The following is a 24680-nucleotide window of genomic DNA, read 5'->3' on the forward strand; positions in this document are numbered from 1 at the left end:
ATTACTTTACCTATATAAGCCTCAGTTTCTTCAACTATAAAATAGGGGAAATATTCTATGAGTAGTGAGTGAGAACAGGCAGTATGCATGCAGAACATGAAAACAATAGACTTGGCCATTCTCACTCTATCATCTCTTTGTTGACATGATAACCTAAAACCATGGTTGGCCACATGCGGCTCTTTGGCCCCTTGAGTGTGGCTCTTCCTAAGCCTTAGGAGTACCCTAATTAAGTTAATAACAATGTACCTTCCTATACAGTTTAAGTTTAAAAAATTGGCTCTCAAAAGAAATTTCAATCGTTGTACTGTTGATATTTGGCTCCGTTGACTAATGAGTTTGCCGACCACTGACCTAAAAGAATAATCAACCTGATTAGTAATATTTTGTCTAATATATAGACTGTACTTGATAAACATATATACTAGTTTGAACTGAGTTCTTAGAACACTAAGAATATCATATCTTAGCTCTCACACATGGCATTTCTGTCCAATATCTCTCTCAAATGTCACCAGTCACATATAATATCCCAAACTTCTGACCTATGCTGATGACAGATCTCCATCTATTGTGATGTCATCCAGAACGTCATGGTAATAATTCATATGACAATTTTTCTGGCCATAGTTTAAAGGGCACTTCCTGTTTGTGGAGTAAAGCCTACCCCATTCTCAAAATATGTAACTGAAGGATTACAGTATGCCTTCCTGTGATTTCATTACTATATCGTTGCCTAAGTAGCAATGAGTAAATCTTCTAAATTATGTCGTAAGACTTCTTGTCCAAGAAGCAATATATTCTGCAATCTTGTTGACAAAATTGTTAAAAGACCATCCTTGCAGTTTTTGGGTCAATGGGGATATCACTGTTATGAACCTAGAATTTACAGAACACTGGCAAAAATTCTGAGGTACGTCGACTTGGATGGGTTTGACATACTACTCACAGATTACATCACATTTGTGGAAAAATCAGGATACCGTTTTGAACTGAATTTTAATCTTGAATTTACCGAAATATGTGTGAATACAATTCTGTACTGGGTTTTTGCCAGAAAAGGTAATCCTGACTTTGTGGAATTGCTTCTCAAGAAGACAAAAGACTATGTTCAAGACAGAAGTTGTAACCTGGCACTGATATGGAGGTAATAATCTCATATGTTTTCACCATAAAAGAAGAAAATTGCTATTTAGGAAATTATATTACTACTTTTTTCTAAAATGTATATGTATAGTGGCTATATATACATATGGATAAGAAATCTTGACTTGAATGCTCATTCATTTGTTCATTCTTTCATTCCTTCCTTTTCTTATTCAATAAATTTATATATATATATATATATATATATATATATATATATATATATATACTAGTAAATTACTAGTGGTTCTGCTCTATAAAGCTTACATGTTAATGCAATTTTAGACAATTTAGATTTCTCTTAAGTAGACAAAGGTACTGTATACTGAGAATGTATACCTATAGTATGTATATAAATGGACTTTTTAAAATAAATTGACTTTCAAAAAATAATTTAAAATATACACACAAATTCACTTAGTAATACTTATTAAACACACTTATTCCCTCTTTGTATGTTAAGCATTGATAAATTTGACTCCAAATTCACCAGAATTGAGCACAATGAAAGCCAAATACCTGCTTTAGTCTGTTATAGAACAAACTTTCACATAGTCTGAACCTGTCAACCTAGCTAATAAATACTACTGAGGATCTTGTAAAAATAAATCTCCAATGTGACCTCTTTGCAGAGTCCATAACATAGAGTCCCAAGTTACTTAACTTGCACTAACTCCAGTTTGCGCTTTAATTTTAGGTATTGGTTTGATTAGATGTGCATTTGTTCATTCATTCAAAATCATTTATCATCTTACTATGTGTGATGCACTGTACTAGGCATGATGATAGAAGCATATATGCCATGAAAAACAACACAGATAAGATCAGTTAAAGACTAAACCAATTTAGATTCCACCTGAAGTTGAACTATTTTCTTAATTGTGTATCACTGTGGTATTGGAGAACTGGATTTCTTTCTTTAATGACCACCCAAATACAGGAACTGATAGCTCTGGTATGCAATATCAGTAATAAAACCCTGAAATAGCACTTTTGGTTGTTTTAAGGACTATTATATTTGTAACTATAGCAGAGATCAGCAGCCTCTAATATGGAGTGCACTAGCTGATGTCTCTCTTTTTCTTTACATTCCACATCTTATCTGTCAGGATATCTGTTGGTTCTACTTTCAAACAAGATACAGAATATGACCACCTCCACTGTTATCACCTTGTACCAAGCTAAGTGATTTCCCTCCTTCTATCCCATAACAAATTTTCAACAAACATAGGTCATGTTGCTTTTTTTACTCAAAATCTCCAATGACTCCTCCATTCCATTTAGAATAAAAAATTAAGTTCTTACAGCGATCTACAAGGCTCCATCTGATGTAGCATCCCATGACCTGTGTGCTCATTTCTTACTATTCCCACCCTATTCACTTTCAGCCACACTGGCTCCCTCACTCTTCTTTCACCACTCCAGGTACATTCTCCTGCCTTAGGGTCCTCAAATATCCAAATGGCTAACTTCAGCTCCTTCTTCTTTATCCAAATGTCATCATTCTGCTATGCCCTCTCTTATCATCCCATTTAAAATTGGAAAATGCCCTCACTGCACCCTCCTGCACGTCCATATTTCTTATCCTGCTCTACTTTTTCTTTTCCCACTCATCAAACCTTCCAACATTATAAAATTTGCTTATTTGCGATGTTCATTTGGCATTGTCTGTTACCCCTCACTACAATATAATCAAGAAAGGAGGCATCCTTGTTTTGTTGATTCGTGTATCCTACGCACCCAAAACACTGCTGGCATATAGTATGTATTCAATAAGTATTTGTTGAATGAATTAGTAGACAATAGTTGAAGTTAGAGCCATAGATGAAATTGCCTGAGAATAATTAGTCAAATGAAAATTAGTGGAAAGGCCATATTTGCTTAAATGTTGAGGGCAGAGAAATAGAAACCAGTGAAAGAGGATTGAGAATAGTCAACTGTCTTAAATATCAAAGATAAACTTATTACAAAGAAACAACTATTAAATTTACCAGTTCAAAACCAAAGGAGAAATAGTAAAAGAAAATATTAGAAATAATTAATATAGCTTCAAAACAAAATCATTCCTGCATGTCTACATGAAAATATTATGCCCCATTTCATAAGCGTGTGTGACAGGTTTTCAGATACGGAGAGTTCAGTTCATTAACCTCACATTTAAAAAAGGATTCCTGCTTTGCTTGCTTCATTCCATCCATATAAGAACTATTATAATTAACTGTCAGTACAGATTAAGCAGATTTTGGTTAATAGTAACATGCTCTTTAAACATGGGAATTAATCATGTCATTTGGGTACAGATTAGACTTTTAAATCTCATTTTAAACTTACTTGAGTTTTAGTTAGGTTTTCAACATTTTTGGTGCAAAATATCTTATTTATAGGACTCTTAGGTCAAATATCTTCTTAAGGTTAGCAAGATGAATAAATTAGATTGCTTTTGAAAATTTTAAATGATTGCACTTAACTAAAAATCTTATTAGGTCTGAAAGCTACAGAATAGATTTAAGGAACATATAAATATATATATGATAATAGTGAAAAATAATCAAAAAATTTATGTGTCTACTATGGGCAAGGATTGTTCTAGGCATTAAGGGATATAGCAGTGGACTAAAACAGACAAAAATTATTGCTGTTGTGTAGCTTAAATTTGTATAGTTCATCTTGCTCACTCATTTATTTTTGAAGAGAAAATTAAAGATTAAAAATGTCCAAAATGATAAGGGCTTAATGGAAGTATGCACAAAGTTCCATGTGGATAAGAGGAAGATCAGGTAATCAAAGACTTCACAAAAGTGTTTATTAGACAGGGCCTTATAGAATGAGCAAGATAGAATTTAAAAGGGAGGAAAATAACATATAAATCAAAGCAATGTGAGACAGTTGGATGCAGTGCTGTTTGGGCAAAGTGAATACCAATAAGCAAGATAAGAATGCAAAAGGAGAAGTAGTTTAGGAGTTCAATTTTGGATGTGTGTTGGGAGTACTTGTAAAAAGATGAAATGTCTAGTACAATATTGACCTGGAGACAATTCCAGGAGAGAGTACATATATTTGTATATACAGAACTTAGAAGGATATAGATATACCATGAAGAGAGTTATGACAAAAACCCTCTTCTTTAAAAAAAAAATATTTTTATTGATTTCAGAGAGGAAGGGAGAGGGATAGAGAGATAGAAACATCAATAATGAGAGAGAATCATTGATCAGCTGCCTCCTGCGCATCCCCCGCCCCCAACTGGAGATCGAGCCTGCAACCCTAGAATGTGCCCTGACTAGAAATTGCACCGTGACCTCCTGGTTCATAGGTCAATGTTCAACCACTGAGCCACGCTAGCGGGCTACCCACTTCTTAATTTCTAAACTGCTGCTCTACACTGCACTGTCCTATTATTGTTTTGTTTAAATCACGAAATCTTGTCATTTTAGGGCTCAATGAAGTTTTGGAGATAAAGTAGTTGGTTTAGTGATTTTCAAACTTTACTTTTTGGAGGTCCTGACAGAGTCATCACAGAGGAGGTCTCTAGGACCCCCAAATACACTTCAACCAGAGAACTTACCTAATACAAAATATTAATTTTTATATAGGTAATTCAGGTACAACAATTCTCCAATGTTGGTTTATGAAACATTCTTTCCAATCTTTTTGTTGGCAAATGCCTACTAATACTTCCGGTATTAGCTCCAGAATAAACTAGAGCAATGACTGTTCCAGTAGAGTAAGTGTCCTTCCTCAGTGCTTTTAGAGTGCCCCAACCATGCTTCTATCATAGTAATTATAACCCTGCCTTATATTCATTGAATTACTTGTCTGTTTCCCTTACTAGACTGTAATAAACATTTTAATACCAAAACTATATCTTTCATCTCTGCATACCTATTACTCAATATGCTCTAGATAAGCAAGTATTAAATAAATGAATACATGAATGAATGAACAAGCTAATACATAAATGCAAAAGGAAACTGAGACCCAAAGAGGTTGACTTACTCAACATCGTACTAGCTAGTTAGGAGAACCAAAACCTAGAACCTAGAACCCTTAATCTCCATTTTTATGGCATTATGCCATGTTACCTCCCATCTTAATTAAGTATATGCAATCTTAAAATTCCTCCTTTTGAATAATGCTTTCCTTGTTCTGCATAATTGTCCAAAACCAGAATTTATAGTTTGTATACTGTTCTGCAAAATATATTAGCATTTTATTAGACCAATCAAGAAAACCAGAGACAAGAAGCATGAATAAAATTTCCCTTTCTTTAACCCTAAAAGTCATGTTTACTTGGCCAAATTAAGGCCTGATAACATAAAATACCCTGTGGTTGGTTCTACTATGTCCTACCTATATATGGAGACCAATTCAACATCAAACATAAATATCTTTAAATGAAACAATTGCAAGACTCTAAATGTAGAAACAGTCATTTTCATTTCAGTCATAGGGAAGAGGAATTTTCAAGTCTAGTCATCATGAAGCCCATCAGGAAAACAAGATTGCAGAGGATTTTCATAACTTTACAAAAGAAAGAAAATAAAATTCTGCCCTTGAAGGATCTGACATGGCATTTACATTTCTTAAACTTACAAATACCAATTCTAATGTTATTAAAGTGAAAAATTGAATTAAAAAAAGTTAAAGTAGTTGCACTTCTCTTCACGCAATATTTAAACTCAATTCAAGCACACCAACACTGACATATAATCGAGAACAATAAAAACAAACAAGAAGATATCAAAATGGTCATATAATTCTGTGATATTAATAAGGTAAAAAAGTCTTTCTCCCTTTTCCATTTTAGATTTTTCAGAATTGCATCAGTTTTATAATACTTGTTATAATCACAATGGATTTCTCAAATGAGAAACAGAATTACTGTTACTAAAAGTAAAACTTCCTACACATTGCAAATCTTTTGTTTGTTTGTTCTTACAAGTGTAAAAAGGGTTTAAGTATGTAGTAGAAGTTTTCTTATTTCTTTAACCTTGAGTATGTTCTAGATTAATAGAGCAGAAAACTAAGACATATTTTATATAAAGTTACATAAACATTTAAGACATTTAATATATAAGCAAGTACTATTATTTTCCTATTATTGTTAAGACAAAGTGTTTACCATATCTCTTAGTTCTATATTCAGTGAGGTTCTTTTGTTTGATTCACAGAACTTTCACACCAGTATACTGTCCAAGCCCACTAAGTGGCATCACACCTCTACTTTATGTAGCTCAGACAAGACAATCTAGCATCTTAAAAATACTCCTGCAATATGGAATCTTAGAAAGAGAAAAAAACCCTATCAACATTGTGTTAACAATACTTCTCTACCCTTCAAGAGTGAGAATAATGGTTGATCATGAATTGGTAGACATCCAGGAAGATGCGAAAACGTGTTTAGTGCTATGTTCCAGAGTGCTTTCTGTCATTTCAATCAGAGAAATACAGGTAAGCAAAATATTGTTCTTTGGGTTTGGGCTCAACTGTTGATCAATTTTAAGGAAAAAAATTGTGAGGCAAAAATGAAGTTAATTTTTTATCTATAGATTGTAGTCATTGAAAAATCAATAATTGAGAATATGCTTATAAGTTACAATTAGACAAAATTCAAATTTTTTCTCCAATATCAGTCCTTTATTTCATAATTTTGTCTTCTAAATATAAATATAGTTTATAGTTTATTTTAGTACTTACTAAGTAAATGTATGTTTTTTTTGTTGGTTTTTTTTTGTTTTTTTCAATTTTTCATAAGAACTTTATAGGATGATTCACACATGGTGTATTTTCAAAGACTGAAAAACTGAAATAAAATAACATTAATTATAATTGCCATAAAATCATACATGCATAGCAAAATATATGATTATTGCTCACATATTATAAGGCACTCACAATACATTTTATACTACACACACAGGCAAACTTCAAAAAGATTGGATCTAATAACAAAATGCTTTTTTTTAAAAAATATATTTTTTATTGATTAAGATATTACATATGTGTCCTTATCCCCACGTTATCCCCTACACCCCCCACTCCAGCCCCCGCTATCCGTGTTCATTGGTTAGGCCTATATGCTTGCATATAAGTCCTTTGGTTGATCTTTACCCCTTACCCACACCCTCCCCTACCTTCCCTCCAAGGCCCGACAGTCCAATCAATGCCTCTCCGTCTCTGGATCAGTCCTTGTTCATCAGTTTATGTTGTTCATTATATTCCACAAATGAGTGAGATCATGTGGTATTTATGCGCTCTCTAGTTCCATCCATGCTGTGGCAAATGGTAAGAGTTCCTTTTTCTTCTTCCTCTTCTTAAAGACTACCTTTCAGCATTTCATATAATGCTGGTTTGGTGGTGATGAACTCCTTTAGCTTTTTCTTATCTGTGAAGCTCTTTCTCTGACCTTCTATTCTGAATGATAGCTTTGCTGGATAAAGTCATCTTGGTTGTAGGTTCTTGCTATTCATCACTTTGAATATTTCTTGCCACTCTCTTCTGGCCTACATGGTTTCTGTTGAGAAATCAGCTGACAGTCGTATGGGTACTCCCTTGTAGGTAACTGACTGTCTTTCTCTTGCTGCTTTTAAGATTCTCTCTTTGTCTTTTGCTCTTGGCATTTTAATTATGATGTGTCTTGGTGTGGTCCTTTTTGGGTTCCTTTTGTTTGGGGTTCTCTGCGCTTCCTGGACTTGGAAGTCTATTTCTTTGACCAGGTAGGGGAAGTTTTCTGTCATTATTTCTTCAAATAGGTTTTCAATATCTTGCTCTCTCTCTTCTTCTGGCACCCGTATAATTTTGATGTTGGTACGCTTGAAGCTGTCCCAGAGGCTCCTTACACTGTCTTCGTATCTTTGGATTCTTTTTTCATTTTGCTTTTCCGGTTGGGTATTTTTTGCTTCTTCGTATTTCAAATCTTTGACTTGATTCTTGTGATCCTCTGGTCTGCTGTTGGGAGTCTGTATAATATTCTTTATTTCAGTCAGTGTATGCTTAATTTCTAGTTGGTCTTTTTTCATATCCTCCAGGGTCTCACTAAATTTATCGGCGGTTTCCATAAAATTCTTGAACAACTTTATAAACGTGGTTTTGAACTCTATATCCAGTTGTTTGCTTTCCTCCATTTCTGTCATTTGTGACCTGTTTGTTTGTCTCCGCATTTTTTATGTTTCCGTGTTGGTAGAGTGGTTTTGTGTGCTAGGTGTCCTGTAGGGCCCAGTGGCTCAGCCTCCCCAGTTACCTGAGGTGGACACTCTTGGTGCACCCCCTTGTGGGCTTTGTGCAAAGTCTTGTTGTAGTTATGCCTTGATTGTTGTAGGGTCACTGGGAGGAATTGACCTCCAGGCCTATTGGCAGTGAGAATCAGCTGTGTCTGCAGTGGGAGAACTTCTGTGCTGAAGACACCCTTCTGGGGCAAGACTGGCTTCAGTGGGGCTTTGGTGCTCACTCAGTCTGCGCCCTGAGTGTGTCCCTTATGGATCTGAGGAGTTGTAATCTGGATGGTCCCCCTCTGACCACTGGGTACACTGGCTCTTGGATCTAAGGAGGTGCTAATTTAGCCTCTGCCTGAGGTTACCCAGCAGGATCTACGAAGAGAACTGCAGATTCCCCTTCCTTTTTTGGAGTTTGGAGGTGCCCTGATGAGGCCCAGCTGTGAAGCAATGCAAGCTGCTATGGGGCCTTGGGCCTTCTCTTGGAAGTTCTGGGTCTGTCTGGCCCAGCTGCAGTTTGTTAGGTAATTTTCAGGTTGCAAAAGGCCAGGGCATTCATATGCAAAAGCCTCTGCTGCAGCCTGGGTGGGGCGGGGTGTCAGGGAATCAAAGGGCGGAGCAAGCAGCTATGGCTGGTCCTCAGCCCTGCCCTAAGGGGCCGCGCATCTCAGTGTCCTGATAATTGCTGCAAGCACCTCTGAGGGAAAGCCGCCCTCAAGTTCAGAGTTCCGCCTGCTGCCAGACAGTCCAGTTTCTCCCTGTATGAGTCCTGGGTCCCCAGAGACTTCCCGGAACCAGAGTTCAGAGCAGTCTGGAGCTTGTGACTCCCTCCTGATTCAAAAAGACATCCACGTCCTCAGGTACCAGCCCCATTTCGCACGCACGTGAGCGAGCCTCCATACCTTTGCACTTTACTTCCGCAGCTCCTCTGGGTCTCAGTGTGCTTTTCTCTTTTCTTCTAGTTGTTGAATTTCCACTCAGCCAGCCTTCCTGTAGTTCTGGATGATGTCCGTTTTGTCTTTTCGTTTTATTTTTGAAGTTGTTGTGGGAGGCAGCAATTTCCCAGTGTTTACCTATGCCGCCATCTTAGTTTCTAAGTAAATGTATGTTAATATTACATTCTAATTACATAAAAAACCTATTTTATTAGGATTGCTATGTTACTTAAAAACACAATAAATTAAAATTTTAACAAACTTTTTCTGCCAATAGAATAATTCCTCTTTTTTTAATATATTTTATTGATATTTTTACAGAGAGGAAGGGAGAGGGATAGAGAGTTAGAAACATCAATGAAAGAGAAACATCAATCAGCTGCCTCCTGTACACCTCCTACTGGGGATATGCCCGCAACCAAGGTACATGCCCTTGACTGGAATCGAACCTGGGACCCTTCAGTCCTCAGGCCGACGCTCTATCCACTGAGCCAAACCGGTTAGGGCATATTTTCAATAATATTTACATTTCTCTCAAACTACAATCAGATTTTTTTACAATAAGGATACAAATTTTTCTTTTCAAAATCTCAAAATAATTTGAGCATAAAATATAAAGGTTTAGATCATATCAATTGATGGAGAAAAAGCATTTGACAAAATCCAACACCTTTTTTTTTTAATAAAAACTATCAGCAAAGTGGGAATAGAGGGATTATACCTCAACATAATAAAAGCCTTATATAACAAACCTATAGCCAACATCATATTTAATGGGCAAATACTAAAACCATTTCCCCTAAGAATAGGAACAAGATAGGGATGCCCACTTTCACCACTCCTGTCCAACATAGTTTTGGAAGTGCTAGTCATAGCAATCAGACAAGAAGAAGAAATAAAAGGTATCCAAATTGGAAAAGAAGAAGTAAAACTGGCATTATTTGCAGATGACATGATATTGTACATAGAAAACCCTAAGGAATCCATCAAAAAACTACTAGATTTAGTAAATGAATTCGGCATCATAGCAGGATACAAAATTAACACCCAGAAATCTATGGAATTTTTATACACCAATAATGAACTCACAGAAAGAGAAACTAAAAACAAAATCCCATTTACCTTTACAACAACAAAAAAATTAAGATACCTATGAATAAACTTAACTAAGGAGGTCAAAGACCTGTACTCTGAAAACTATAGGACATTGAAAAGGAGATAGAGGAAGATATAAACAAGTGGAAGAATATACCATGTTCATGGAATGGTAGAATCAACATGATTAAAATGCCCATACTACCCAAAGCAATTTATAGATTCAACGCAATCCCAATTAAAATACCAATGGCGTATTTCATAGACCTAGAACAAACTCTCCAAAAATTCATTTGGAATAAAGACAGACCCTGAATAGCCACAGCAATCCTGAGAAGAACAAAGTTGGAAGGATCACAATACCAGATATCAAGCTATATTACAAAGCCACTATTCTCAAAACTGCCTGGAACTGGAACAAGAACAGACATATAGACCAATGGAACTGAACAGAGAACCCAGAAATTGACCAAGCCATTATGCTCAACTAATATTTGACAAAGGAGGCAAGAGCATACAAAGGAGTCAAGACAGTCTCTTCAAGAAATGGTGTTAGGAAAATTGGACTGATGCATGCAAAAAAACGAAACTAGACCACCAACTTACACCATACACAAAAATAAACTCAAAATGGATAAAAGAATTAAATGTAAGATGGGAAATGATTAAAATCTTAAAAGAATCCATAGGCAGCAAAATATCAAACATATCTTGTAGCATTATATTTAGTTGATAGATCTCCCAATGCAAAGGAAACTAAGGAGAAAATAAACAAATGGGACTACATAAAAATAAGAAGCTTCTGCTCAGCAAAAGAAACTATCAACAAAATGAAAAGGGAACTCATTGCATAGGAGAATATATTTGCCAATGTTATATCCAGTAAGTTCTTAATCTCCAAAATTTATAGGGAACACATACAACTTAACAACAGGAAGATAAACAATCCAATCAAAAAATGGACAAAAGACCTATATAGGCACTTTATTTTTTTTTATTTAAATTCTTTATTGTTGAAAGTATTACATATGTCTCTTTTTTCCCTCATTGACCTCTCCCCAGCCACTCCCACCCCCAGCACATGCCCTCACCCCTCTGGTGTCCGTGTCCATTGGTTATGCATGCATACAAGTTCTTTGGTTAATTTCTACCCCCCCCCCCCCACTCTCCCTTGCCTTCCCTCTGAGCAGTCTGTCCAATGCTTCTGTGTCTCTGGATCTATTTTTGTCTATCAGTTTATGTTGTTCATTATATTCCACAAATGAGTGAGATCATGTGATATTTATCTTTCTCCAACGGGCTTTAAATAGACACTTTTCAAAAGTGGACATACAGAAGGCAAAAGGGCATATAAAAAATGCTCAAAGTCATTAATCATCTGAGAGATGCAAGTCAAAACGATAATGAGGTACCATCTCACACCTGTCAGAATGGCTATCATCAACAAATCAACAAGTGACAAGTACTGGCGTGGATGCAGAGAAAAAGGAACCCTCATGCATTTCTGGTGAGAATGCAGACTGGTGCAGCCACTGTGAAAGACAGGATGGAGTTTCCTCAAAAACTCAAAATGGAACTCCCATTTGATCCAGTGATCCCACTTCTAGGAATATATCCCAAGAAACTAGAAAAACCAATCAAAAATAATATATGCACCCCTATGTTTATAGCAGCACAATTTACAATAGCTAAGATTTGGAAACAGCCTAAGTGCCCATCAGATGAGTGGATTAAAAAATGGTATATCTACACAATGGAATACTATACTGCTTTAAAAAAGAAAGAACTCTTACCATTTGCAACAGCATGGATGGACCTGGAGAGCATATGCTAAGTGAAATAAGCCAGTTGGAGAAAGATAAATATCACATGGTCTCACTCATTTGTGGAATATAATGAACAACATAAAGTTGAACAAAAATAGATCCAGAGACATAGAAGCATTGAATAAATCGTCAGATCTCAGACGGATGGCAGGGAGGGTGGGCAGGGGTAGGGGGTGGGGTTAAGAGATCAACCAAAGACCTTATATGCATGCACATAATAACCAATGAACACAAACAGTAGGGGGATGAGGGCCTGTGCTGAGGTGTGGGAGCAGGCTGAGAGAGGTCAATAGGTGGAAAAGGAGACATATGTAATACTTTCAACAATAAAGAATTAAAGTATATATATTATATGTATATGTATATACAGTATGTGTATACATATATGTGTGTGTGTATGTATATATACATATATATACATATATATACATATATATATTCTATATAATAAAAGGCTAATATGCAAATCAACCAAATGGTAGAACAACCAGTCACTATGACACACACTAATCACCAGGGGGCAGACACTCAATGCAGGAGCTGCCCCCTGGTGGTCAGTGCACTCCCACAGGGGTTGTACCACTCAGCCAGAAGCCCTGAGCTGGGCTCACTGCTAGCAAGTGCAGTAGCGGTGGTGAGCGCCTCTACCGCCTCCATAGCAGAGCTAAGGATATCTGACTGCTGGCTTAGGCCCACTCCCCCGAGGACATCCCCTGAGGGCTCCCAGACTGCAAGAGGGCACAGGCTGGGCTGAGGGACCTCAGCCGTGTGCACATTGGGGACGGCCAGGCCAGCAGGGGAAGGCCGTTAGGGGCAACCAGGCAGGCAGGCAGAGGCACTTAGGGGCAATCAGGCAGGCAGGGGAGCAGTTAGAGGCATTAGGCAGGCAGGCAGATAAGTGGTTAGGAGCCAGTGGTCCTGGATTGCGAGAGGGATGTCTGACTGCCGGTTTACTGCGGGATTGGGCCTAAACCAACAGTCAGACATCCCCCAAGGGGTCCTGGATTGGAGAGGGTGCTGGCCAGGCTGAGGGACCCTCCCCCCCCGCCACATGCACAAATTTCATGCACCGGGCCTCTAGTATGTATATACATCCTATGTAATAAAACACTACTATGCAAATCAACCAAACAATGGAATGACCAGTTGCTATGACTCACACTGACCACCAGAGGCAGACACTCAATGCAGGAGCTGCCCCCTGATGGTCAGTGTGCTAGAAGCCGGGCTCTTTGCTGGCGAGCGTAGCAGTGGTGGCGGGAGCCTCTCCCACCTCCGAGGCAGCACTAAGGGAGTGGGCCTAAGCCAGCAGTCAGACATCCTGGAGGGGTCTAAGTCAGTAGTCGGACATCCCTGAGGGGTCCCAGAATGGGAGAGGGCGCAGGCCGGGCTGAGGGCCCCCCAGTGCATGAATGTCGTGCACCGGGCCTCTAGTATATATATGCTTAAATATGTGCTCAGTAGAAAATACCTATCCCTCAGAAATGTGGAGGGATTCTTCTCCTTGATAAGATTTTTTGAGATAAACCAAATTTAGAGGGGGAAAATCAACCATACGGAGGTCATGTTTACCCTAACAAAATGAACTGCAAATTTTCGCATCATTGTATCATGTCTACTAGCATAGCAAGAAATAAGTCTGCTTAAGGACAAGAAAGCTACTCCTATAAATTTAAACCAATAAAATTACCAAGGACTTTAGCAGTTCCCCTTATCTTTAAATGTGTGCCTTCAGAAACAAATTCCTTACAAATATAACTCTGTTGGTATTTTGTTTTTTCTTAAGTCTTAACAGTGCATATCAATCAACCATGCATTAGACCACAATAAAGAAAGCAAATTGGTCAAATTATTTTGGCAACCAATTTTTAAAACAAAAGCAATTAAACATTTCTGCATCTTCAGTAACTTGCTTGTCCTCATTCAGTGTTAATCCTGCACAATTATTATAGAAAAAGGAATTCTCAACAAATTCCTTGAATGCAATTTCTTAGGAACAATCAAACTAGAAAAGTACTAGAATAGAGTGAGTTGATCAAAATCATTTGCCTGAGGGGCAAAAAGATTATAGTTGAGTTATAATCAATTACATTTTAATAAGCTAAAGTAGCACCGAGCAAGATGGTGAAAGAGCATAAACACTGACTTAAAGAACACTTTAAATGCCCCTACTTTGCATTTCCATGCTTCCTAGTACTGCAGTTCCCCTATCGAGGCCTATATATTTTATGGTAAACATATATTTAAATGGTTTTACCACTGGACCACAGTCCTATCATCACAGACTATGTCTATTTTGTGTACCAAAGCACCGAGCTCAGTTGTAGCATATACTACTTTTTTAATAACAAAGTATTGAATAAATAATGAAAAATTATCTACAGCCCGAACCAATATGCTCAATTAATATTTGACAAAGCAGGCAAAAACATGCAATGGAGTCAAGATACTCTCTTCAATAAATGGTGTTGGGAAAATTGGACAGATATATGCAAGAAAATGAAACTAGACCACCAACTTACACCATACACAAAAATAAACTCAAAATGGATAAAGGACTTAAATGTACGACAGGAAACCATAAAAATTCTAGAAGAATCCAAAGGCAACAAAATCTCAGACATATGCCGAAGCAATTTCTTCACTGATACAGCTCCTAGGGCACTTGAAACTAAAGAGAAAATGAACAAATGGGATTACATCAAAATAAAAAGCTTCTGCATAGCAAAAGAAACCATCAACAAAACAACAAGAAAACCCACTGCGTGGGAAGACATATTTGCCAATGTCATATCTGATAAGGGCCTAATCTCCAAAATTTATAGGGAACTCATACAACTTAACAAAAGGAAGATAAAAAATCCAATCAAAAAATGGGCAAAGGATTTAAATAGACACCTTTCAAAAGAGGACATTCAGAAAGCCAAGAGACATATGAAAACATGCTCAAAGTCACTAATCATCTGAAAGATGCAAATCAAAACAACAATGAGGTACCATCTCACACCTGTCAGACTGGCTATCATCAACAAATCAACAAACGACAAGTGCTGGAGAGGATGTGGAGAAAAAGGAACACTCGTGCACTGCTGGTGGGAATGCAGACTGGTGCAGCCACTATGGAAGACAGAATGGAGTTTCCTCAAAAAACTAAAAATGAACTCCCATTTGATCCTGTGATCCCACTTCTAGGAATATATCCCAAGAAACCAGAAACACCAATCAGAAAGGATATATGCACCCCTATGTTCATAGTAGCACAATTCACCATAGCTAAGATCTGGAAACAGCCTAAGTGCCCATCAGTAGATGAATGGATTAGAAAACTGTGGTACATCTACACGATGGAATACTATGCTGCTGTAAAAAAGAAGGAACTCTTACCATTTGCAACAGCATGGATGGAACTGGAGAACATTATGCTAAGTGAAATAAGCCAATCAATGAAGGAAAAATACCACATGACCTCACTCATTCATGGATAATAAAGACCATTATAAACTTTTGAACAATAATAGATACAGAGGCAGAGCTGCCTCAAACAGATTGTCAAACTGCAGCGGGAAGGCCGGGGAGGGTTGAGGGGCAGGAGGTAGGTGGGGAAGAGATCAACCAAAGGACTTGTATGCATGCATATAAGCATAACCAATGGACATAAGACACTGGGGGGTAGGGGAGGCCAGGGGATTGTCAAGGGCGGGGGGGAAAAAAGGACACATATGTAATACCCTTTGTAATACTTTAAGCAATAAAAAATAAAAATAAATAATAAAAAAAGAACAAAAAAAAAAGAAAAATTATCTATCATTTAAGTGAGAGTGTCATGTAGTCTGTAGAGTATAGGTTCTACTGGAGAAATCTCTGCAACACAGTAATACTTTTAATTCTAAGTCAACCTACTGTTGTTTGGCTTCTAGAATTAAATCTCTAAAAGGGCACCTTAACTGAAACTTTAAAACTTAGTCTTTTCATCTGGATGGGCCTCCTGTTAGGTCTTCTCGTGGCTTAGCAATATGAAGTTGTACTCTATAATGATTAGAACCATTTGAGGAAACTTTTAGGATTTATGTTGTCTGTGCCCAAACCCAGATCAAATCAGACTTTCTGAAGTAGAACCTTAGCACTGGTATATCTTAAAGTTTCCTAGATAATTCTAGTGTACAACCAAGTTGACAACACTACTCTAATAACACATATGTACTTCACCAGTTAAAGAAAGACAAATACCATATGAACTCACATGTGGAATCTAGTGAACAAAATAGTAAAAGAGGCATGAATACATGGAACACACTATCAGTTCTCAGAGGGGAGGAGGAAAAGGGTGACTAGGTGAAAGAAGGTGAAGAGATTAGCCAAAGAAATATATGCATAACCTACATAACCTATAGACAGACAACAGTGTGGTGATGGTCAGAGAGAAGGGGGGCAGAGGCTGGGTGGAGGTGGGCATAGGGGGAAAAAATGGGGACATCTGTAATAGTGTCAACAATGAAAATAAAGTTAAAAAAACAAATGTATGATCTGTCTAAAATTAAAAACATATACAGATTCACTGTTGTAAGAAATAATGTATGTCCTACGTATATTAAAGTGTATATATAGTTGTAATAATGAAATGGGAACAAAAATATTTTCCTCAGATGAAAATGCTTTGGAAAAAATATAAGGGTCATATACATTTAAGATATAGTTTATTAATTTAAATAAAAATGCTACTTGAACTCATCCAATGATTAACATTACAAAATTAAAATGTTTCCCTTTTCGTCAGACGCAGCTAAGTCTAGGAAGACGTCCAATTATTTCAGATTGGTTCGACTACATACCTTCAACAAGATACAGGGATCCATGTGAACTATTACATCTTTGCAGAATAACCATCAGGTCTCAACTACTGACCAACAACATGCTCCCAAATGGGATATTCTCACTTCCAATTCCTGTTCGTCTACAGAATTACCTGAATTTAGAAAGTTAACACGTGTTTTTTCTGAGTTCTTCAAGGATACTCACCATTGTATGGCTTAGAAGTTAATAAACTATTAACTTCATGCAAATTTTGATTGTATTAAATATTCACACAACACCCTAAATGAGACAATTTTAAACCAACATATAGCTCTTCCCATTACCTTTCTATACTGTGGAAGAAATATAGGCATCTTACTTACATATTTTATATTTACCCTTTTAGTCTACTCTTAACGGTTGTCTTACCTTAGAGCATTCTTGCTACTTGTGGAAATTTTGGTCATGTTAATGTTCTGAATTCTCAAGCTCTTCTTATTAGCATGTAGTAAGCAAGATAAATAGTACTTTTATATTATGCAATCATATTAACGCATATTTATTTACTAAGTTATTTTGCAACTAAAATATTATAGTTGGCAGTAGGGAATAATCAAGGAAATTAAGATGTAATGCCTTCCTTGAGAAGAAATTCTAATTCTGTGGCAGCCATAGTTGCAAATATAAAGAATTAGTCAACTAAAGGGTAGGAGTTGGAAGTAGAATGACAGAAATGGATTACATTTTAAAATAACTTGCCTTAAATTACAATATGGGGCTTTGGTGGTTTGGTATATAATATATCTAAATACTAGCTCAGTAGTATTTTTTTAATATATATTTATTGATTTCAGAGAGAAAGGGAGAAGGAGAAAGAGATAGAAACATCATTGATGAGATTGGCTGACTCCTGCACACCCCTTACTGGGGATTGAGCCTGCAACCTGGGCATGTATTCTTGATTAGAATCGAACCCGAGACCCTTCAGTTCGTAGGCTGATGCTCTGAAACTCACTCAGGGCAGTATTTTTAATCTATACTAATAATAGAGGAATATGCAAATTGGCCAGGACACCATCATTTAATGACCAACCAGGATGGGGACAGGGCCATGGCAGAGAGCTCTCCGGGACTCAAAGGGCACAGAGAGGAAGGGAGAGAAGATAGGCACTTAGGGGGATGAGGCCAGGAGGGAGAGCAGATAGGGAGTTAGGGGAATCAGGCCAGGAGGGGAGCGCAGATAGGCAGTTAGGGGGATCAGGCAGGCAGGCAGGTGAGCAGTTAGGAGCCAGTGGTTCGTGATCCCGGATTGGAGAGGGTGTAGGCCAGGCTGAGGGACCCCCATACCCCCGTGCATGAATTTTGTGCACCAGGCTTCTAGTTGAGATATAATTGTCAAATATCATAAGTTTCCAGTGTACATAATGATTCAATATATGCATATATTCCAAAATGATCACCACACATAGTTACAATATTTTTCATGTGATGATAACATTTAAGATCTATTCTCTTGCTCTGGCCAGGTAGCTCAGTTGCTTGGAGCATCATCCCATACACCAAAAGGTTGCGGGTTCAATTCAGGGCACATGCATATTTGATCCCTGACCAGGGTGTGTATGGGAGGAAACCAGTCAATGTCTCTCCCCACCCCTTCCTTCTCTAAAATCAATAAACAAATCCTCAGGTGAGGATTAAAAATATCTATACTAATAAAAGAGTAATTTACAAATTAGACCAGGAGACCTTCTGGACATCCTTCTGGACAAAGCCATGGTGGTGGGGCCGAGGCAGAGGCAGTTAGGGATGATCAGTCCAGGAGAGGAGGGCAGTTGGGGGTGATCAGGCCAGCAGGAGGGGGGGGGGGGAGTTGGGGGTGAGTAGGCTGACAGGGGTGGCCAGTTAGGGGTGAGCAGGCTGGCGGGGGGGGGCATTTGGGGGTGAGCAGGTGGGCAGGGGGTCCAGTTAGAGGTGAGCAGGCCAGCAAGGGGGGGGGGCAGGTGGGGGCAAAAAGGCTGGCAAGGGAGGGGGGCAGTTGGGGGCAAGCAGGCTGGCAGGCAGAGTGGTTAGGGGCAATCAGGCAGGGAGGCAGGTGAGCAGTTAGGAGCCAGCGGTCCTGGATTGCGAGAGGGATGTCCAACTTCTGGTTTAGGCCCAAACCCACAGGAATCAGGCCTAAACCGGCAGTCGACCATCCCCCGAGGGGTCCCAGATTGGAGAGAGTGCAGGTCAGGCTGAGGGACAACCCCACCCCTTTGCACAAACTTCGTGCACCAAGCCACTAGTAATAGTAAAATAAAAGATCTATTCTCTTAGCAACTTTCAAGTATACAATAGAGTATTATTAACTTCTTTATTTTATAAGTGGAAGTTTGTGCCTTTTGACCACTTTCACACATTTCACCCACCCCTAAATTATATACATTTTGATGCAAAAAGATAATTTTGATCCAACATTACATTAAAATGAAAACATTATCAGTTAAATATATATGTTCTTTGCTTACAAAGAATCCTATCTTTTAAAAAACTAGAATTTATTCAACTACAACTTTTTAGCCCCTTTCTAATATTTAGAATACTAGACTTTTCTCTATTAAACTCTAAGGTCAAACCATGACAACACAAATACGAGAATTGGAAGAGAATTCTCCATGTTTCTCTCATTTTTCTGCCTGTCCTATGAGCAAAGACACTGGCCACCTCATTCCTTTTTTTTTTTTTTTCCCAGTCCTTAAAACAGGCTCTTTAATAACATTTATGTCTTCATTAAAGAGCTTCGCTTTTCCCACCCAGCACGGGACTAGGGCCGGCACCTGCAGGGAAGGAGGGTCCACTGGACGATGGACACGATGGCGGTTGCAAGGCGGGTCTGGTGGCATCAGGGCCTTGGCGCTGGGCTAGTAGGAGTACTGGTTCTCCACCGTGTGCATGTGGCGTGTGTGCGGCTGCGGGATCCCTTGCCGGGCACAGCCTCAGGGGGCTCCTCTGCACCACTCGCCTCCAGTAGCCGCTTGATGCTGTACCTGCGGCTGCGAGTGCTCACTGACTACCTTTTTAAGGATGTTTGTATAGTGAGCAGCATTGAAAGGTAGAGACAGTGTCTCCCTATGAGCAGAGGGTAGGTTGCTCAGTGTCTCCCTAAGAAGAAGGTAATGTCTTCCCAGGGGGAAAAGGTCGAGAATGTTTGCTTAAAGCTCATTATAAAAGACTGGAGTTTCCCAAGCTTGGGGTTCCTTAGCTGTAACACACATCCATTGTGAGCACATCTACATGGACCACTCCATGTTTCAGAGGATGGGGATGCATGGAACCAACACAAACATGCCACCCAGCTGCATGCTCAGCCACCAGTAATCAATCAAGTCTTTTGTTTTTGACCCGGGACTTTTTTGTCTTCTGACAGCAAACATCAAACTATGGTCAGCTAAACTGCTAGTCTGCAAGTAAGGGAAAAACCTTGGACCCTTTATAGTTCTTTTCTTTTACATTGAGATATAATGACATATGATATTACAGTAGTCCCCCCTCATCTACAGTTTCACTTTCCATGGTTTCAGTTACCCACAGTCAACTGCAGACTGAAATATTAAATGGAAAATTGCAGAAATAAATAATTTGTAAGCTTAAAAACTGCATGCCATTCTGAGTAGCATGAGAAAGCTTGTGCTATCCTGCTCCATCTTGCCTGGGATGTGAATCATCCCTTTGTCCAGCATATCCAGACTATAGGAGCTTCCTGCCTGTTACTCACATGGTCACTGTCTGATCTAATAACCAACTGTGGTATCCCAGTGTCTATGTTCAAAACCCTTATTTTACTTAATAATGGCCCCAAAGTGCAAGAATAGTGATGCTGGCAATTCACATATGCCAAAGAGAAGCTGTCAAGTGCCTCCTTCAAGGAAAAAGGTATGTATAGGAAAAAGCATAGTATACATAGGGTTTAGGACTATCCACAGTTTCATACATCTACTAGGGACCTTGGAACACATATCCTACAGGTAAGAGGAGGCTACTATATATTCATTTTATATATAAAACAACATGATTCAATATATGTATATATTGCAAAATGATGATTACAATAAGTCTAGTTAACATCTGTCACCATACATAGCAATGCAGTCATGGTTCTTTCCCCCCACCTCTTTTTTTAAAAAAATACATTTTTATTTATTTCAAAGAGGAAGGGAGAGGAAGAGAAAGATGGAAACATCAATGATGAAAGAGAGTCATTGATTGGCTGCCTCCTGCACACACCTACCGGGAATCAAACCATGACCTCCTGGTTCATGGGTCAATGCTCAACCACTGAGCACACGAGCCGGGCCTATCACAGTTCTTGACAATGAGATTCTGTTCCCCACCTCATCACTATGTATTTGAGGATACATTTTGATAGATTATATCAGATAGTATCCATTCTTACTGTTTACTTCAATCTGAGAACTATCAAAAACTTTGACAATTCATAGGTAAAGAGAATTTATTTTGATTTTATAGGAAGACTAAAAAAAAACAACTATATGATTTAGCCCTGGCCAGTATGGCTCAGTTGGAGCATCATTCTGTGCACTAAAGGGTCTTGGGTTCAATTCCCAGTCAGGACACATACCCAGGGTGCGGGTTCGATACCTAGTCAGGGAGTGTATGGGAGGCAACTGATCAATGTTTCTCTCTCACATCAATGATTCTCTCGCTTTCCCTCTCCCTTCCTCCCTATCTAAAAATCAATAAAAAACACATACTCGGGTGAGGATTACAAAAAACAAAACTGTATGATTTAAGTTTCTAAAGAACAGCATGGAAACAGCAAAGTGGCAAAATAACTAGGTTACTTGCTTTTCCTTTCTTTCCATTTTCATTCCTGTGAGCTACAAATGCATTATTGGATTGAATTTATATACTTAAACTATACTTAATTATAATGTTGCATATTTTAAGCTCATAAATAAGTATATAGAAGTTCAAAGTACACACCGTATATTAACATTTGAATTTTTATTTAAATATATATTTTATTGCTTTTTTACAGAGAGGAAGGGAGAGGGATAGAGAGTTAGAAACATCGACGAGAGAGAAGCATCGATCAACTGCCTCCCGCACACACCCCCACTGGAGATGTGCCCGCAACCAAGGTACATGCCCTTGACTGGAATCGAACCTGGGACCCTTCAGTCTCTAGGCCGACGCTCTATCCACTGAGCCAAACCAGCTAGGGCAACATTTGAATATTTTTAATAGTAGCATAAACATAATTATATATAACTAGAGGCCCAGTGTATGAAATTCATGCATGAGGGGGTGTCCCTCAGCCTGGTCTGCACCCTCTCACAATCCGCGACCCCTCAGGGGATGTCAGACATCCCTCTCACAATCCAGGACCACTGGCTCCTAAACGCTTCCCTGCCTGATCGGCCCAACCCCTCTGTCTGCCTGCCTGATTGCCCCTAACCACTCACCTGCCTGCCTGATCACCCCTAACCACTCTGCTTGCCTGCCTGATCACCCCTAACCACTCGCCTGCCTGCCTGATCGACCCTAACTGCTCGCCTGCCTGCCTGGTCACCCTAACCTCTGCCTCGGCCCCTGCCACAGCAGCTTCGTCCAGAATGATGTCTGGAAGGTCGTTCAGCTGTCTGGTCTAATTAGCGTATTATGCTTTAATTATTATAGATTTACCAAACATCATGGTGATATGGTATAGCAAGGAATTATGCAACTGAGAAATGTACTAAACCTGGCCCTCTGACATTTTATTATATGTTTAGCCCAACAGTCATGATACACACCTCTAAGCACAGTACTAACTCAAGAACTTTTTAATCTAATTCAGCTAGTTAAAAATCTGTTAATATGAAAGAAGTATTAAAAATACACTTAGTCTAGCTTATAAAGAAACACTAGAGTGCTGATTCAGGTAAAGTCATTTGTTTGGGAAAATATTTCAGCAAATCATTTTACATTTATTCTCTGATTTCCATTTGTTTTTTTCCATTCCTCCTTTCCTTACATCTTCAACAGTAAAGGGAACTTCATGAATTTGGTCTAGTCATCACCTTTACTGAACATGTCTCATATCTATGTTAGAGGATGGGCAATAAGCAACACCTAAATTTCTAGAGATTCTCATTGGAATTCTTATTACTTCCCTATTTCTCAGCATGGTTGATGGCTCAACACCCATAATCACATTTAACCCGTCCCTTAGTTTGGCAGGGCTGCCATAACAAAGTAACACAAACAGGATGGCTTAAAATAAGAGAAATGAATTGTCTCAGAGTTTTGGAAACTAGAATCAAGTTTCCAGCAGAGCAATGCTCCCTATGAAACCTGTAGGGGAATCCTTCCTTGCCTCTTTCTAGCTTCTAGTAGTTTTCTAAGAACTGTAGTGTCACGCCAATCTTCTGTAATCACATGGCAATCTCCTTATAAGGACACTAGTCATATTCAATTAGGGGCCCACCCTACTAGTATAACCTTATCTTAACTAATTACATTTAAAATTATCCTATTTCCAAATAAGGTCACATTCTGAGGTACAGAGGGTTAGGACTTCAGGTATCTTTTTTGGGGTGTGTGTGTGGGGAGGGGGGAAGCGGCAATTCAACCCATAATACCTCCTTTGAGTAAAAAAGTGATGAGTCACTAATCTTGTTAATCTGTCACTAAATCTCCTTAGTAGCTTGCAAATCAGTATCTTCTCTCTTCCAGGAGTCACTCTACTCTCTCCATTTTTCTCTTCTCCTCCCCTCATCCCCACAATTCTGTTCTACTCTCACTGCTTCTACCTTTAAAGGTCAACTCTCTACTGGATTACCAAAATAGTCTCTTAAACAATCTGGTCTCCTTTACTATGGTTTCAATCACCCTTCCCCAAATCATTCATGCTATCACTCAGATGATCTTTCTAAAATGGAAATCTAATCATGCTATCCCTCCACTACCACCACCATCGCCCTCTCCCACCCTGTGAGAACAAACACTCCTTAAAACTCTTCAGGGGTGTATAGGAGAAATTTATTATAAGCACCTAGATTCATCTTTTTGCTGCTCTATTTTGCTGCTCTCTCATACACATTCTAACCCCAGCTAAACCAAGCTGCTTTCTGTTTCATATTTCTTTGCTTTTACATATGCTGATCCTTCTAAAATGCTTTTCTCTTCCTAAATATCTGGTATACTTTACTATCTTTTAAACTCCCTTGATCCACAAAGAACTGTATACTTTTTTGTGCCACTACCCTTTTTAATATGTTCCTCTATAATTGTACTTATTACATGGTGTTTCAACTCAAATATATATATATATTTGCTCTTTACTACTCCTGAAATATCCACTTCAAGGTCAGACATCTTTTGTACTCCTAGCACCTAGTATGTCATCTGTTCCATACTAAATTAAATCTTTAAAAAACTGACTATACCTAGTACTAGAGAACATGTGGGATAACTGGAACTCTCTCTACATGGCTGATCATAATACAAAATAGTAAAGCCACTCTGGAAAATAATTTAGCTGCTTTTTATGAAGTTAAATATATACTTATGACATGCTGGACCTATTTTACTCCTATTTAACTGAGATAAATTAAAACAACACTCACACAAACATCTGTACATGCATGTCTATAACAGTTTTATTCATAATTACAAAAAACTAGAAACCCCAA

General features: G+C 38.4%; 1 protein-coding gene across 1 annotated transcript; it reads left to right on the top strand.

Annotated features, from left to right (window-relative positions):
- Positions 1-746: 746 nt before the first annotated feature.
- Positions 747-17194, top strand: ASB17 (ankyrin repeat and SOCS box containing 17; the record flags this gene model as incomplete). The annotated part of the gene is made up of 3 exons (XM_081088573.1): positions 747-1147; positions 6318-6597; positions 16988-17194. 3 exons carry the CDS (start codon positions 747-749, stop codon positions 17192-17194), a joined length of 888 nt encoding a protein of 295 aa, XP_080944699.1.
- Between the last annotated feature and the right edge of the window lie 7486 nt (positions 17195-24680).

This window comes from Myotis nattereri (assembly GCF_964212035.1).
Source record: "Myotis nattereri genome assembly, chromosome: 3".
Lineage (NCBI taxonomy): Eukaryota > Metazoa > Chordata > Mammalia > Chiroptera > Vespertilionidae > Myotis > Myotis nattereri.